The sequence below is a fragment of the Jaculus jaculus genome, chromosome 13, assembly GCF_020740685.1.
Source record: "Jaculus jaculus isolate mJacJac1 chromosome 13, mJacJac1.mat.Y.cur, whole genome shotgun sequence".
Classification (NCBI taxonomy): Eukaryota; Metazoa; Chordata; class Mammalia; order Rodentia; family Dipodidae; genus Jaculus; species Jaculus jaculus.
The window spans coordinates 4,495,276-4,509,563 of NC_059114.1; the positions used below are offsets into that span (position 1 = coordinate 4,495,276).

The 14,288-nt window shown below is 47.2% G+C and overlaps 1 protein-coding gene across 4 annotated transcripts in view; it reads left to right on the forward strand.

Annotated features, from left to right (window-relative positions):
• The window catches only part of LOC101605572 (cytidine monophosphate-N-acetylneuraminic acid hydroxylase), a 79,132-nt gene that overhangs the window by 19,719 nt on the left and 45,125 nt on the right, over nucleotides 1-14,288 (forward strand). For all 4 annotated transcript variants that reach the window (XM_045132598.1, XM_045132597.1, XM_045132599.1 and 1 more), the window contains 4 exons: nucleotides 4,917-5,064; nucleotides 6,479-6,560; nucleotides 8,324-8,461; nucleotides 12,256-12,391. In XM_045132598.1, coding sequence (XP_044988533.1) covers nucleotides 4,917-5,064; nucleotides 6,479-6,560; nucleotides 8,324-8,461; nucleotides 12,256-12,391 — 504 coding nt within the window. The remainder of the gene's footprint in view (nucleotides 1-4,916; nucleotides 5,065-6,478; nucleotides 6,561-8,323; nucleotides 8,462-12,255; nucleotides 12,392-14,288) is intronic.

The following is a 14,288-nucleotide window of genomic DNA, read 5'->3' on the forward strand; positions in this document are numbered from 1 at the left end:
GGATCGGGAGCCTCATGCCTTCTTCCATTAACCAGGACAGCACGTTGATGGGCTCAGTACTGTGAAGGTGTGCAGGCCATGCCATGCCCTGATATAGTCTGATTTATTATTTTATAAAGGAGGTGGATTAAATTTTAATTAACTGATTTAGTAACAAATTACCTATAACAGACATGTTGGTTGATCATGACCTCCTAACAGAGTCCTTACCTCAATCTCAGACAAGCAAGCAGAAGCACCATGCTCACCTTTCAGCCCCTTGTGTTCTTGCATTGTAACCAGAAAGTATACTAGTAACTTTGTATAGCTGGCTATCCAAAATTGACATGATGGCTCTATGGTATCATAAGATGCAATTGTCTCAAGTCCCGACAAGAGACAGTGAAAGTGGGTAGAACGGGAGTGGGGTAAGGACTGCTAATGCCCTTTAATCACGTCACTCTTTAACAACTGACCTGACAGCCCAATTTAGGGTTAGTTTCTGGGGCTCGTGTGGTCAAAGTGTGAACACCAAACACATTTTCAATAGCAGGATTGCAGAATGGGTTTCTGAGAGTTTACCACCAAAATGTTGCTGAGCTTGTCACTTTTATTCCTTTGACTTCATTTCTTTGAGAGACTTTGAGTGTTTAACTCTTTCTTAGTCAGCTAACATCCACTGAGAACCATTGTCCTCAATCCTGCTATCGGAAGTTTCCCTGAATTATAAGAACGAGGGAATATTGGAGAGATGGCACAGTGGTTAAAGGTATTTACATGCAAAGCCTGCTGCCCAGGTTTGAGTCCCCAGTACCCACATAAAGCCAGATGTACAAAGTGATGCATGTGTCTGGAGTTCACTTACAGTGGCAGGAGCCCCTTGTGCACTCATTTTCTATTTCTCTGTGCAAATAATACATACATCACTAATTTTAAAAAAACAAGGGAAAGGTCAATGTGCTTTAGTGAATAATGCTTATTGAAAGAAACTTGAATTTAGAGTCCAAATTCAGTATTGTGATAGGTGGAGTAGAGGCCGATCATCAGAGGCTGGAAAGACCATCAGTCAAGCGCTGGCCACACAAGCATCCGAACCCGAGTTTGGGTCTCCAGCAGCCACGTAAAAAGCCGGGCATGGTAACGCAGGCCTATAATCCCAGCCCCGGGGAGGCAGAGACAGGAGGATCCCGGGACTTGGTGGCTAGCTGGTCAAGGAAAATCTGTGATATCCAGGTTTAGCAAGAGACCCTGTCACAAAACAGTAAGGAGGAGAATGACTGAGGAAAACACCCAATATCAGCCTCTGGCCACAGCGAGCACATGTGCACATGGGCACCTCCACGCACGTATGAGCCTGCACACACACCACAGGTACACACCCCATGCGCAACTCCACGCACGTATGAACCTGCATACACACCACAAGCACACACCCACACACAAAAAATTGTTAGCAGTGAGAAAACCACAAAACAGGGTCAGAGAGATGGTTCTGCACCTCAGACGCTTGCCTGCAGACCCTAATGACTCAGGTAGGTTCCCAGGACCCACGTAAGGTCAGATGCATAAAGTGGCACATGCATCTGGAGTTCGTTCACAGTGGTTTAAGGTTCTGGTGCACCCAGCTCTGGAGTAGCCATTCTCTCTGTCTGTCTCTCTTCTATCTCTCTTGGCTTGCAAATAAGTAGATAAATATATTTTTAAAAATAAACCTTTCTTTAAAATAATCACAAAGCAGTAAGTATCTTTTTCCAGTAATTTATCTTAATTTTGTGATGCACGGGTTAGTTGATGAACTAACATTAAATGAATCCTGCAGTGTTTGAAGCTTTCATTTTTCTTCATTTAATTTAATTTTAGTTTTTATGAGGGAGGGAGAGAGAGAGAGAGAGAGAATTGGCTCACTAGGGCCTCTAGCCACTGCATTCAAACTTCAGACGTGTGCGCATGTGTGACCTTGTGTGTCTGGCTTATGTGGGTTCTGGGGAGCCAAAGCTGGACCTTTAGGCTTCACAGGCAAGCACCTTAACTGCTAAGTGATCTCTCCAACCCAAATCTTTTGTTTTGGAGGAGAAAACCTCCTGCCTTCCCCACACCAGGTCCCACTTATTTTGGAAAGCTCTTAACAGTATTAGAATGTGAATATCAGAAGAGTTTGATAAGTGCAAACATGTTGATTTTGTTCATATTCCTCATATGGCTACATGGCTCATTTCACATGAGCTTATACTCCGTGTGCTAGTCTGAGAATGTGTGTGTGTTTGGGTGTGACAGGGTCTTGCTACATAGCCCAAGCCAGTCTCACACTCACGATCTTCCTGCCTCTGCCCCACAAATCTAAGGTTCCAAGTGTGTGCCATCCCACCTGGCTGCTAGTGTGATTCTTATAACAGAGAGTAGATTTGTCAAAGCCAGAAAACATCTGCCAATGGGAGCAGCTCTGGGTTTGGAATCAGAAAACCCAAATTTGAGTCCCAGTTTACTTTTGGCATTAGTTAAGTGTTTAGGAATATGTTCTCATCAGAGCTATTTGTAAAAATCAAATACAAGCTGGGTATACAGGCTCATGCAGGTAATTGTAACACTTAGGGAAGGAGGGCTGAGGCAGGAGAATTTCTGTGAGTTCAAGGCCAGCCTGGGCTGTAGAGTGAGACCCTATCTCAAAAGAATAAACAGCAACAACAAAAATATCAAGGAAGGGCCTGGAGAGATGGCCTAGCAGTTAAGGCACATGCCTGTGAAGCCTAAGGACTTCAGTTCGATTCTCCAGGTCCCACGTAAGCCAGATGCACATGGTGGTGCATGCGTCTGGAGTTCATTTGCAGTGGCTAGAGGCCCTGGCACACCCATTCTCACACACACACTCTCCCTCTCTCTGTCTCTAACAAACAAATAAAAATAATTTTTTAAAAAAATATATCAAGTAGAATATGTAAAAATAAGCCAGGCATGGTGGCGTACACCTTTAATCTCACCACTTGGGAGGCAGAGATAGGAGGATCGCCATGAGTTCAAGGCCACCCTGAGACTACATAGTGAATTCCAGATCAGCCTGGGCCAGAGTGAGACCCTACCACAAAAACCAACAACAAAAAAAAGTTAAAATATCTGGCAGATGAACATGTTTAGAGAATATTAGATACCTAACTATTTTCTTTATCTTTCTTTCATTCCTTTTTTTTAAATTTTACATTTTGAGGTAAGGTCTTACTCTAGCCCAGGCTGACCTAAAACTCACTCTGGAGTCCTAGGCTGGCCTTGATCTCAGTGATCCTCCTACCTCTGCCTCCCCAGTGCTGGGATTAAAGGCGTGCGCCACCACGTCCAGTCAATTTCTTCATCTTTCTAAGATACCCATTAATTAAATTAATTAATTAAAAATCCTTTCTACCATAGTGCTGGAAGGATGGCTTAGCAGTTAAGGCACTTGCTTGTGAAGCCAAAGGACTCAGGTTTGATTCCCCAGAACCCACGTAAGCCAGATGCACAAAGTAGCCCATGTATCTAGAGTCTGTTTGCAGCCACTGGAGGCCCTGGCCTGTCCATTCTCTCTCTCTGCTTGAAAATAAATAAATATTTTTTAAAAGATATGAAAGCCAGGTTGGGCGTGGTGGTGCATGCCTTTAATCCCAGCACTTGGGAGGCCGAGGTAGGAGGATCACTGTGAATTCAAGGCCACCCTGAGATTACATAGTAAATTTCAGGTCAGCTGAGCTAGAGTGAGACCCTACCTCAAAAAGCCAAAGGAAAAAAAAAAAAGCCAACTTCATGTATGTAAGCCCTCAAAAATACTAGGCTGATTGGTTTTATACTCAGCTGGGATTATGAGGATGTTGAATTTTTTTTTCCTCCATTAAATTTTTAAAATTATTTTTATTTATTTATTTGACAGAGAAAGAGGGAAAGAGAGTGAGAGAATGGGCATGCCAGGGCCTCCAACCACTGCAAATGAACTCCTGATGAATGCACCCCTTTGTGCATCTGGCTTACATGGGTCCTGAGGAATCGAACCTGGGTCCTTTGGCTTTGCAGGCAAACGCCTTAACTGCTAAGCTATCTCTCCAGCCCTCCTCCATTAAATTTTTACTGTCTGGCTCTGTCACTTGGAACTTGGGTCTATAGGAGGCCAAGCAACATGAGCAGCCAGCGTCCACCTGTGAGAACAGGCGCTGAGCTGCGGGCCTCTCCCTGCCCTCCCCTCTTTAACAGGAGCTGGCCCTTGGGAGGAGGAGGCACACGGCTCACGGACATGTGTGTCTCGCAGCGTTACTTTATTGGGTAATCTATCCTAGGTCTGAAATGCTTTTTTTTTTTTTAATTAATTTATTTATTTGAGAGCAACAGACACAGAGAGAAAGACAGATAGAGGGAGAGAGAGAGAATGGGCGCGCCAGGGCTTCCAGCCTCTGCAAACGAACTCCAGACGCGTGCGCCCCCTTGTGCATCTGGCTAACGTGGGACCTGGGGAACCGAGCCTCGAACCGGGGTCCTTAGGCTTCACAGGCAAGCACTTAACCGCTAAGCCATCTCTCCAGCCCCTGAAATGCTTTTGCGATAGCAGATTTACTTGCTGAACTGGGAGAGTAAAGGCAAGTTAGACGATTCCTGCAGTTTTTGATTCCTTTGTTTGGGGGAGGAAAGCATCCTGCCACCTTGACCCCTCACCATACACACACGGGGTTCTGACTGCTGAGGATTGCTCTCTCGGCGACTTTGTTCAGAGCACGGGGCTCGCACACCTGGCTGGTGTGCGCTCCAACGCACGGTATGTTCTAGCAATGAGGAGACGTCTCCTGGATGCTACAGACGTTCAGCAGCAGAAGCTCACTCGGTGGGGGGAGGGGGGGAACCTGCTTTTCAATCTCTCGCTTTGTGGTCAAACACGTTGGCAAAATCCTGATTTTCCATCTTTCAACTTTCCCACCTTTCCGACCTAGTTACCCCACCCTGAAGAAGCTTTCTGAGAAAAGACCAGACGTTCCCATTTATGTGGGTGACACCGAAAGACCCGTGTTTTGGCGTCTGGGACAGAGTGGCGTCCAGTTAACTAATGTCAATGTGGTGCCCTTTGGGATTTGGCAGCAGGTCAGCGATGTCTTCTCTCTGGTGACGTGTCCCCTGCTGTCATCATTAGTGCACACGTGGGGGCGGGGGTGGGGGTGGGCGCAGTGCGGGTTTGTTGGTGAGTGAGTGTGTGCACCTGCGTGCCGCAGTGTAAGTGTGTGTGGAAATTCGAGGGAAACCCTGGTCCCAGTCCTCACCTCCCCCACTGAGGCGGGGTCTCTGGGTCACTGTGCGCAGGGCCTTCCTGTCCCCGGCCCTCTTATCAGTGCATAGGGGCCGGATTACAAACGCGTGTCTTCTACTGCGTCCGGCTTTTACACGGGTTCTGGAGAGTCCCAAGTCGTGGGGGTCACACTTGCCCAGCCAACACCTGGGCGCACTGAGCCGTCAGCTCCCCCGCCTCTGTCACGCTTTCTGAGGTGAATGTTACATGACACAGTCAACCGGAGATTAAGCGGGGGTATGACCAGTGTTGCCCAGATATCTTACCTGGAAAACACAACCTTTATTTAACCTTACATTTTTATTTTTTATTTTTTATTTTTTTGTTCATTATTTATTTATTTATTTGAGAGCGACAGACACAGAAAGAAAGACAGGTTGAGGGAGAGAGAGCAAATGGGCGCGCCAGGGCTTCCAGCCACTGTAAACAAATTCCAGACGCGTGCGCCCCCTTGTGCATCTGGCTAACGTGGGACCTGGGGAACCAAGCCTCGAACCGGGGTCCTTAGGCTTCACAGGCAAGCACTTAACTGCTAAGCCATCTCTCCAGCCCGACCTTAAAATTTTTTATTGTGCTTATTTATTTTCAAGCAGAGGGAGGTAGAGAGAAGAGAAAAAGATAGGAAAAGAGAGAATGAGCATGCCAGGGCCTCCAGCCCCTACAAATGAGGTCCAGATGCATGCACCACTTTGTGCATCTGGCTTTACATGGGTACTGGGGAATCGAACCCAGGTTGTTAGGCTTTGCAGGCAAGCACCTTAACTGCTGAGCAATTTCTTCAGCCCCAAAGTACAGATTATTTTTTTTCTTTTTGGTTTTTTTGAGGTAGGGTCTGGCTCTAACCAAAGCTGGCCTGGAATTCACTCTGTCCCCCCAGGCTGGCACTGAACTCACAGCGATCCTCCTGCCTCTGCCTCCCAAGTGCTGGGATTAAAGGCGTGTGCCACCACACCCAGCCCTTCATTTAATTTTTTTTTTATGGAGGCACAACTGGCCTGGGTAAAGGATGGTTTTCTTTACATTTTCAAGTCCTATAATCTGATGAACAGGCTGATTAACCTGGTTCCAGTAGGGAACTTACTTTCTTTTTTTCTTTTTTTTTTCAAATGTAAGTTCTGATTGGACAGTCTTTCCAGGAATGACAACCTTTTCAAGTATTGTATTAAGCCAAACGCTGACCTCTCTTCTGTTGGTCTTGTTGCTGCTTTGCAGGTAGACAAAAATCTGCGGTTTATGATCCTGATGGACGGCGTTCACCCCGAGATGGACACTTGCATCATTGTGGAGTACAAAGGTACCCGCCCTCCTCCTCACCCACGTGAACAACAACGAGCTTGCTGGGCAGGGCGGGGTGATGGGCGACACCCGCCATCCCATCCTGAGTTCACTTTCTTCCAGCTTCCCTTTCTGAGAAGATAGGGTGCTATGCCCTCACCTTAGGGCAATGAGCACCCTCTTAGATAGTTTTTCCAGACGACAATGTACCAAAAAGCAGGTGTGTGTCGTTATAGGTAAAGCTTTCTGCATGAGGCAAGCAATGTTTCATAGTTCACCTCTAGTCACGCCTTTAAAACCCTATTAAATAAATGCCATGAGTTCACTGCATCTAAGATCATTGTCAGATTTCTAGGTATAGTGGCATACACCTGGAATCCTAGACAAGAGGATTGATGGCTCAAGGTCATTTGTGACTATATAGTGAGCTCAAAGCTAGCCTGGGCTACATGAGACCTCCAAACTCAGAACAATATTTTTTAAAAAGCCATCACCAGCTGGGAGTGATGGTGGTGCATGCCTTCAATCCCAGCACTCTTGAGGCAGAGGTAAGAGGATGGTCATGAATTCCGGGCCACCCAGAGATTGAATTCCAGGTTGGCTTGAGCTAGAGTGAGACCCTCCCTAAAGCCCCCGCCCCCTTCAAAAACAACCATCATGAGGTAGTTTCATCAGCATGAAGCATGGCCTTACCCCTCCAATAATCACTTGAGTGTGAATGCTACATAGAATTTGCAAAAGATAACACTATCTAAATTGATCTGAATTCCTCAGGCCCAAGCCAGGAAATGTTAAAAAAAAAAAAAAAAGAAAAAAGGAAAAAAAAAACCCACTCTGTCATCCACAGTGGAATTAGGCTAATGACCTTCACAAGTCTTCCAGAATCCACCCAGTCGATGGAACGAACTCATTCCCTTGAAAATTCAGAATTTGGCATCTATGACTTTAGATTTTGACGTCTTGTTTTGTCCCCTTGGACATAACCCTTTCTTCTGTAATCAAATAACTGAGATCATGCAGAGTGTATTGGAAACATGGATTGGCTTGGGGGAGGTTTGTACATGAAATGTCCCCAGAGCTTCATGGGCTTGGGATGCAGCCTCGTACTTGGTGCCCCAGTGGGTGGTTCCTTGGGGCAGTGGAGCCTTGGTGGAGGAGGGGCATCCCTGGCAGTGGCCCGAGGCTTGCTAGATGTGCTGGTTGGGTTCAGGTGTCTCCCCATAAACTTAGGTGTTCTGGACACTAGGTGCCCGGCTGATGGCAATTTGGAATTGAAGCCTCGTGGGGGCCGTGTATTATTGGGGGCGGGCTTGTGGGTGTCACAGCCAGCTCCCCTTGGCTAGTGTCCGGCACACTCTCCTGCTGCTGTTGTCCACCTGGTGTTGGTCAGGAGGAGATGTCCACCCTCTGCCCATGCCACCGTTGTCCCCTGCCATCATGGAGCTTCCCCCTCAAGTCTGTTAGGCAAAATAAATGCTTTCCTCCCACAAACTGCTCTTGGTCAGGTGATTCCTGCCAGCGACGCGTACCGCGACCCTGGAGCAGCCCAGCTGGCTGTTCAGAGCTTACTCTGTCGCCTTCCTGCCTGCCGCCCGTCGCCCTGGCGACACGATGCTCTGCTGTCTCTCCTGCCCTGCCTTGCTTGTCACGGGGAGACTTCCCCTAGACCCCGTGAGCCGGCCACAAACCCTTTCCTCCCATAAGCTGCTTCAGGCCGGGGGTTTTATCCCAGCAGCGAGAATGTTCCTGCACAGGCCCCGACTCCACTTTGTGTCTCCGCAGGTCATAAGATACTCAACACGGTGGACTGCACCCGACCCAACGGGGGAAGGCTGCCTGGGAAAGTCGCCCTAATGATGAGTGATTTTGCTGGAGGGGCATCGGGCTTCCCAATGACTTTCAGCGGAGGAAAATTCACTGGTAATAGTTTATGTCCATCGATGCTAACCATGGGGCGCTTTACCTTGATGATACGGTGAGAAGAAACAAAAAGATAATTGATGCACAGGTCCTGCTCACAAGAAGCTATAGTCATAGAGGGAACCCAGGCTGGTGTTTAGTTATCGCATAGAAAATAAATTAAAATTACCTCTAGCAACCATGATTAACATATTGGCATTACATAGTTATTACATATTCAGTATCGGTTATCACATAATAATCATTAACATAATTTTTAGTTAGTTCTTACATAGTTACATGCTAGTTATGACACAGTCACTACAAACATAAATTTCCAGCTCATCATGGGATGACAGTGTGAAGGAGAACCAGGGTCAGGAAGCTCCTTAGGACAGAAGAACTATGACTCACAGTCGGGACCATGAGGAGGGATGAGGGGGGTGGGAGACGGCAACTCCGGCTCCAGTGCTCTTGGAAGGAGGTGAGAATGGAGTGCGTCCGTGCAACATGGGCACCTCCTGTGGGGTGCTCACAGGGGTGGTCCGGCCAGACGATGCCCTTTAAGGTGTGGAGTCCCACGCAGGAGTCCAAAGGCATGAGGAAAGTGTGTATTGATGGAAGTTCATTTCTTTTTCTTTTTTACTTGTTTTATTTATTTGAGAGAGAGAGAGAGAGAAAGAGACAAATAGAAAGGACGCACCAGGGCCTCCAGCCACTGCAAAGAACGCCAGACCCATGCGCCCCTTTGTGCATCTGGCTAACGTGGGTTCAGGCGAATCAAACCTTGACCCTTTGGCTTGGCAGGCAAACACCTTAATCTCTAAGCCATCTCTTCAGCCCCTCTTGCTTTTTTTTTTTTAAAAATATATTTTATTTTTATTTATTTATGAGAGAAAGAAGCAGATAGAAAGAGAGTGGGCATGCCAAGGCCTCCAGCTGTTGCAAATGAACTCCAGACACATGCACCACCTTGCGCATTTGGCCTAGATGGGTTCTGGGGAGTCAAATCTGGGTCCTTTGGCTTTGCAGGCAAGCGCTTTAACCACTGAGCAATCTCTTCAGCTCAGTTCATTTATTTTGGTATCCAGAATGCTAAATTCGTAAGTACTTAATATTCCAATTAGTAAACGATTATGTTTGGTAGGCAATCCGTGACAATGTGGCCAAAAGCACTTAATTTGCAGGATAAAGATAGCCTCCTTGGGGTTAGAGAGATGGCTTAGCAGTTAAGGTACTTGCCTGTGAAGCCTAAGGACCCAGTTTTGATTTCCCCAGTACGCACATAAGTCAGATACACATGGCGGTGCATGGGTCTGGAGTTTGCAGTGACAAGAGGCCCTGATACAAACTCCAGACGCATGCAGCCCCTTGTGCATCTGCTAACGTGGGTCCTGGGGAATCGAACCTGCGTTCTTTGCAGGCAAATGCCTTAACTGCTAAGCCATCTCTCCAGCCCAATATAATATTTTCTTTTAAAAAGATAGCCTCCTATGTCTACGGCTTTTCTCCCTGAAAAATTTTTTTTTGTTTGCTTATGAAGAGAGAGAGGGAGAGAGAGGGAGAGAGAGAGAGAAAATATGGGCCTGCCAAGATCTCTTGCTGTTGCATATGAGTCCAGATGTATAACATCTGGCTTTACATGGTACTGGGGAACTGAACCCAGGCCAGCAGGCTTTGCAAGCAAGTATCACTATCCTCTGTGCCATCCTCCCAGGTTCACCATATATGTCCATATTCATTGCCTCCCACAGTGTGGAGCCACCTGAGAAAGTGAGGGATGCTTCCATCCCTGAGAGTCAACAGACTGACTGACTGACTTTATGAGGCACTTATGGGTTCTAGTCATAAAGCGCTGGGCAGGATCTGGGGCAGGACTTTAGTCCTGGGTGTAACAAGCGCTACCTTAGTCATGGTGAATTACCAGGCCAAAAGAAAGGCTTTCACTTTTGCAGCACACTAAAGCAATGGTTGTGAGTGTTAGTAGTTACAAGTGACAGTGCATTTAATTGTGCTTGCCTGCAAGGCACTATTGCACATGTCTGCTGTGTATTCAGCTGAGGTCCCTAAAAATACAATGACAGGTCAGAGAGATGGCTTAGTGGTTAAGGTGCTTGCCTCCAAAGCCTAAGGATACAGGTTTCAATTCTGCAATACTCACATAAGCCAGATGCAGAAGGTGGCACATGTGTCTGGAATTTGTTTGCAGTGGCTAGAGGCCCTGGTGTACCCATTCTTTCCCCACCCCCCCCTCTCTAATAGACAGATAAATAAAAATAAAATATTTTAAAAATAAACATGCAAAGACAAGGAGAGAGCTGAAGACATTTGGCTAGTCTGGTGGCAGGTTCTTGGTAAATAATTAAAACGTGTTAAACCAAAAATCTCCAGGAACAACAGAGAGATTTCTTCTATTTCTACCTTGAGCAGTCTGTTTGTCTCCTGAGCAAGGGTTAGTGTGTTAGATCAGCTTCTTAAACTTTTCTCCAGTGGGGGCACCTTTCCCCTTGAAAATTTCTATGCAAGCCCAGATATATAGGCATATAAAAATTCATCAAGAGGGATGGACAGATGGCTCAGCAGTTAAGGCGGTTGACCTGAGTTCGATTCCCCAATACCCACGTAAAGCCAGGAGCACAAAGTCATGCGTCCATCTGGAGTTGCAGTGGCTGGAGGCCCTGGCAAGCCCATTCTCTCTCTCATAAATAAATAAATATTTAAAAAATATTTAAAGTATTTAAGAAAGAAATATCTCTGCTTATGAATAAATAAATGTTAAAAATTAAAATTCATGGACAAATTTATTTAAAAATAATTCTTCAGTATACATGGTGCACATATAATTTTACCATTTAGTAAGGAGGAGTTTTGTACACTAATGCGATGGATGTGCTCATTTACTTTGGCATAAGTAAAGAAACCTGGGCTGAATGTACACTACTGTGGAACACAGAGTACTCGCAATGCTTCAGAACTGAGTAATGGTTTGCGTTTATGATCTGTGCTGAGGATTCTGCTTTGTGTAAATGCACAGTACACAGGGCAGACGGACCTTTAGGGACATTTCGGAAACTGTCAGAAATCCTATCCTAATCCCAAGCTAAAATTCAGTGGATGATTTTTTTTTTTGGTAAAAAATAAAATTCAAGGCAGTAATTCAAATAGCATTCTAAAAATATTTCTGTTTATTTACGAGAGAGAGAGGGAGTGAGCGTGGGCACAGCAGAACCTCTCTACACTGCTAAGACACCCCGAGGCTTCGCGCGGGGACTGGAAGTCAAACCCGGGGCTGGCAGGCCGTGCCGTCAAGCGCCTCTAACCACTGTGCCATCTCCCCAGCCCCCTTAAAGAATCAGCTTTTGAGAAGGTACTGTTCTTCCACAATCCAAACCGCAGATGCACTAATCTGATTCTTAACATGACGATGACAGGAGACTGTTGTCTTTGTCTCCGTAAGCGCAGGAAACACCGCGTTCGTGACATGCAGTCGTCTGGGCTGCGCCCACGTGTTTGTTTGAGGCAGCGCGGGCCGCATGCTGCGACCGCTGGCCCCGGCCCGGCCCGTGCTCAAGGCTGCAGTCAGCTCCCGCTGCGGAGCGTGGATGAGCTCGCTGCCCCAAACACGTCAGACCCGTTATGCATTTGACTTTGAATCAAGTTTTGGTCGCTGTGTGCTCAGAAACCTTTTACTAGTTGCCACTTATTTTGTGATCCCCACGTTCAGTTATGAGACCTCATGTGGGGGGGTCACACCGCGCGGGTGATGCCGGGACGCGCTGCTCAGGGGCCTCCTAACGCCTGCCCTGTCGTTTCAGAGGACTGGAAGGCCACGTTCATTCGGACAGAGCGCAGGAAGCTTCTCAACTACAAAGCCCAGCTGGTGAAGGACCTGCAGCCCCGGATTTACTGTCCCTTCGCTGGGTACTTTGTGGAATCCCACCCATCTGACAAGTACGGCTACACTTTTGGTATAACACGTGGACAGGTCGCGTTTGCCAGCATGAGTGACATGGCTGTGAGCGCACTGTGTGAATGTGGCGAGGGTGTGATTGGGAAGTGACCACGACTCCCCCCTCTGCCTCCCAGAGTGCTGGATTCCCGGCACGAGCTACCATATCTGGCTTAGTTGTTTTATTTCCTCACTTAAAAATTTTCGTATGGGCTGGAGAGATGGCTTAGAGCTTAAGGCATTTGCCTGCAAAGCCAAAGGTCTCAGGTTCCATTCCCCAGGACCCACGTAAGCCAGATGCACAAGGTGGTGCATGTGTCTGGAGTTCCTTTATATGAACTGCATGCCTACTCCCTCCCTCTCTATCTGCCTCTTTCCCTCTCTTTCTCTTTCTCTCTCTCTCTCTCTCTCACACACACACACACAAATAAATAAATAAAAATAAATTTCAGGAGCTAGGCATGGTGGTGCACTTCTTTAGTCCCAGCACTCTGGAGGCAGAGGTAGGAGGATCGCTATGAGTTCGAGGCCACCCTGAGACTCCATAGTGAATTCCAGGTCAGCCTGGGCTAGAGCGAGACCCTACCTTGAAAAAAAAAAAACAATAAATAAATAAAATTAGCAGAAAGAAAAGGAGGTACCAGAGAAGAGATGGTTCGGTGGTTGAGGGCACTTGCTTGCAAAGCCTGCCAGTGCAGGTTCGATTTCCCAAGGACCCACATAAAGCCAGGTGCGCACAGTGGCGCATATATCTGAAGCCTGTTTGCTGTGGCCAGAGGCCCCGGGGCACCCATGTGACAAGGAAACCAGGAGCCCTAGAGCAGGTGCTCACCATACACCTGTTAAAACGCAAGCTCTTCTGCGCACAGAAGAGCGAGAGCACACTCATAAAACCACAGCTTCCCGGAGGCAGAGGCGGAGTCTGGCCCATTGTTATGGCATGGGCACCGAGCAGACTGGATGCCAGCAAGCGAGGCCCCAGTTCCTGCAGACCTCTCTGTCTCACAGACTTTGATCACGAGCTGGCATCTGGAGGGTAGGGAGATCTCAGGAGAGGGTCAGGTGATGGGGTAGCTGTGCAGACGCTGCCCCTGCCCCCCACGGAAGCACCTTCAGCCAGCTGGGATAGACTGCTTTCAACATTTGAGCACCTGGCGTGTCTGCCAGCTTTGTATTAGCTCTGTTCCTAACGCAATGGAAAGAGGGGGCAGAGGCGACCCCGCTCCCAGTTACAGCTGCCACATCTAGAACCTAGAGGGACCTGGTGGCTCTCGCCTTTCATTCCAGCATAAAGAGGCAGAGGTAGGAGGATTGCAGCAAGTTCAAGGACAGAGCGTCAGGTCAGCCTGGGCTGGAGCACAACCCTGCTTCAGAGAAGTCAGGGCAAAATGGAGTCACCAAGGATGGCAGGAGGGGACAGAGACACAAGGAAGTGGGTCATCACGTTCCTCAAGGAACCACCCAGCCATCATTCCTTCCTTGCCTAACACTAACCATGTTTTGATAAGTAATGGCAAAATCTCTTGACTACAAAGATGGCAGGGTGCAGGAGAGAGGTAATAGATACAAATAAGAATAAAATAGGAGCCGGGTATAATCTTAGCACTCGGGGCAGCCGAGGTACGAGGATCGCTGTGAGTTTGAGGCCACCCTGAGACTACATAGTGAATTCCAAGTTGGTTTGGGCTAGAGCAAGACCCTACCTCAATAAACCAAAAAAAAAAAAAAAAAAAAAGAATAACATAAAAGTTTATAGCTAAAAAAAACACAGTCTACAACAAAAGCATGAGAAGATTACACGTGCACCATGGAATTGAGGTAAAGAGGAAGTGAACTCAAACATAGACCAACAGGAGTGATCATGCCCAGGAGCAACACGAGAAAAATATTTTAAGAAAT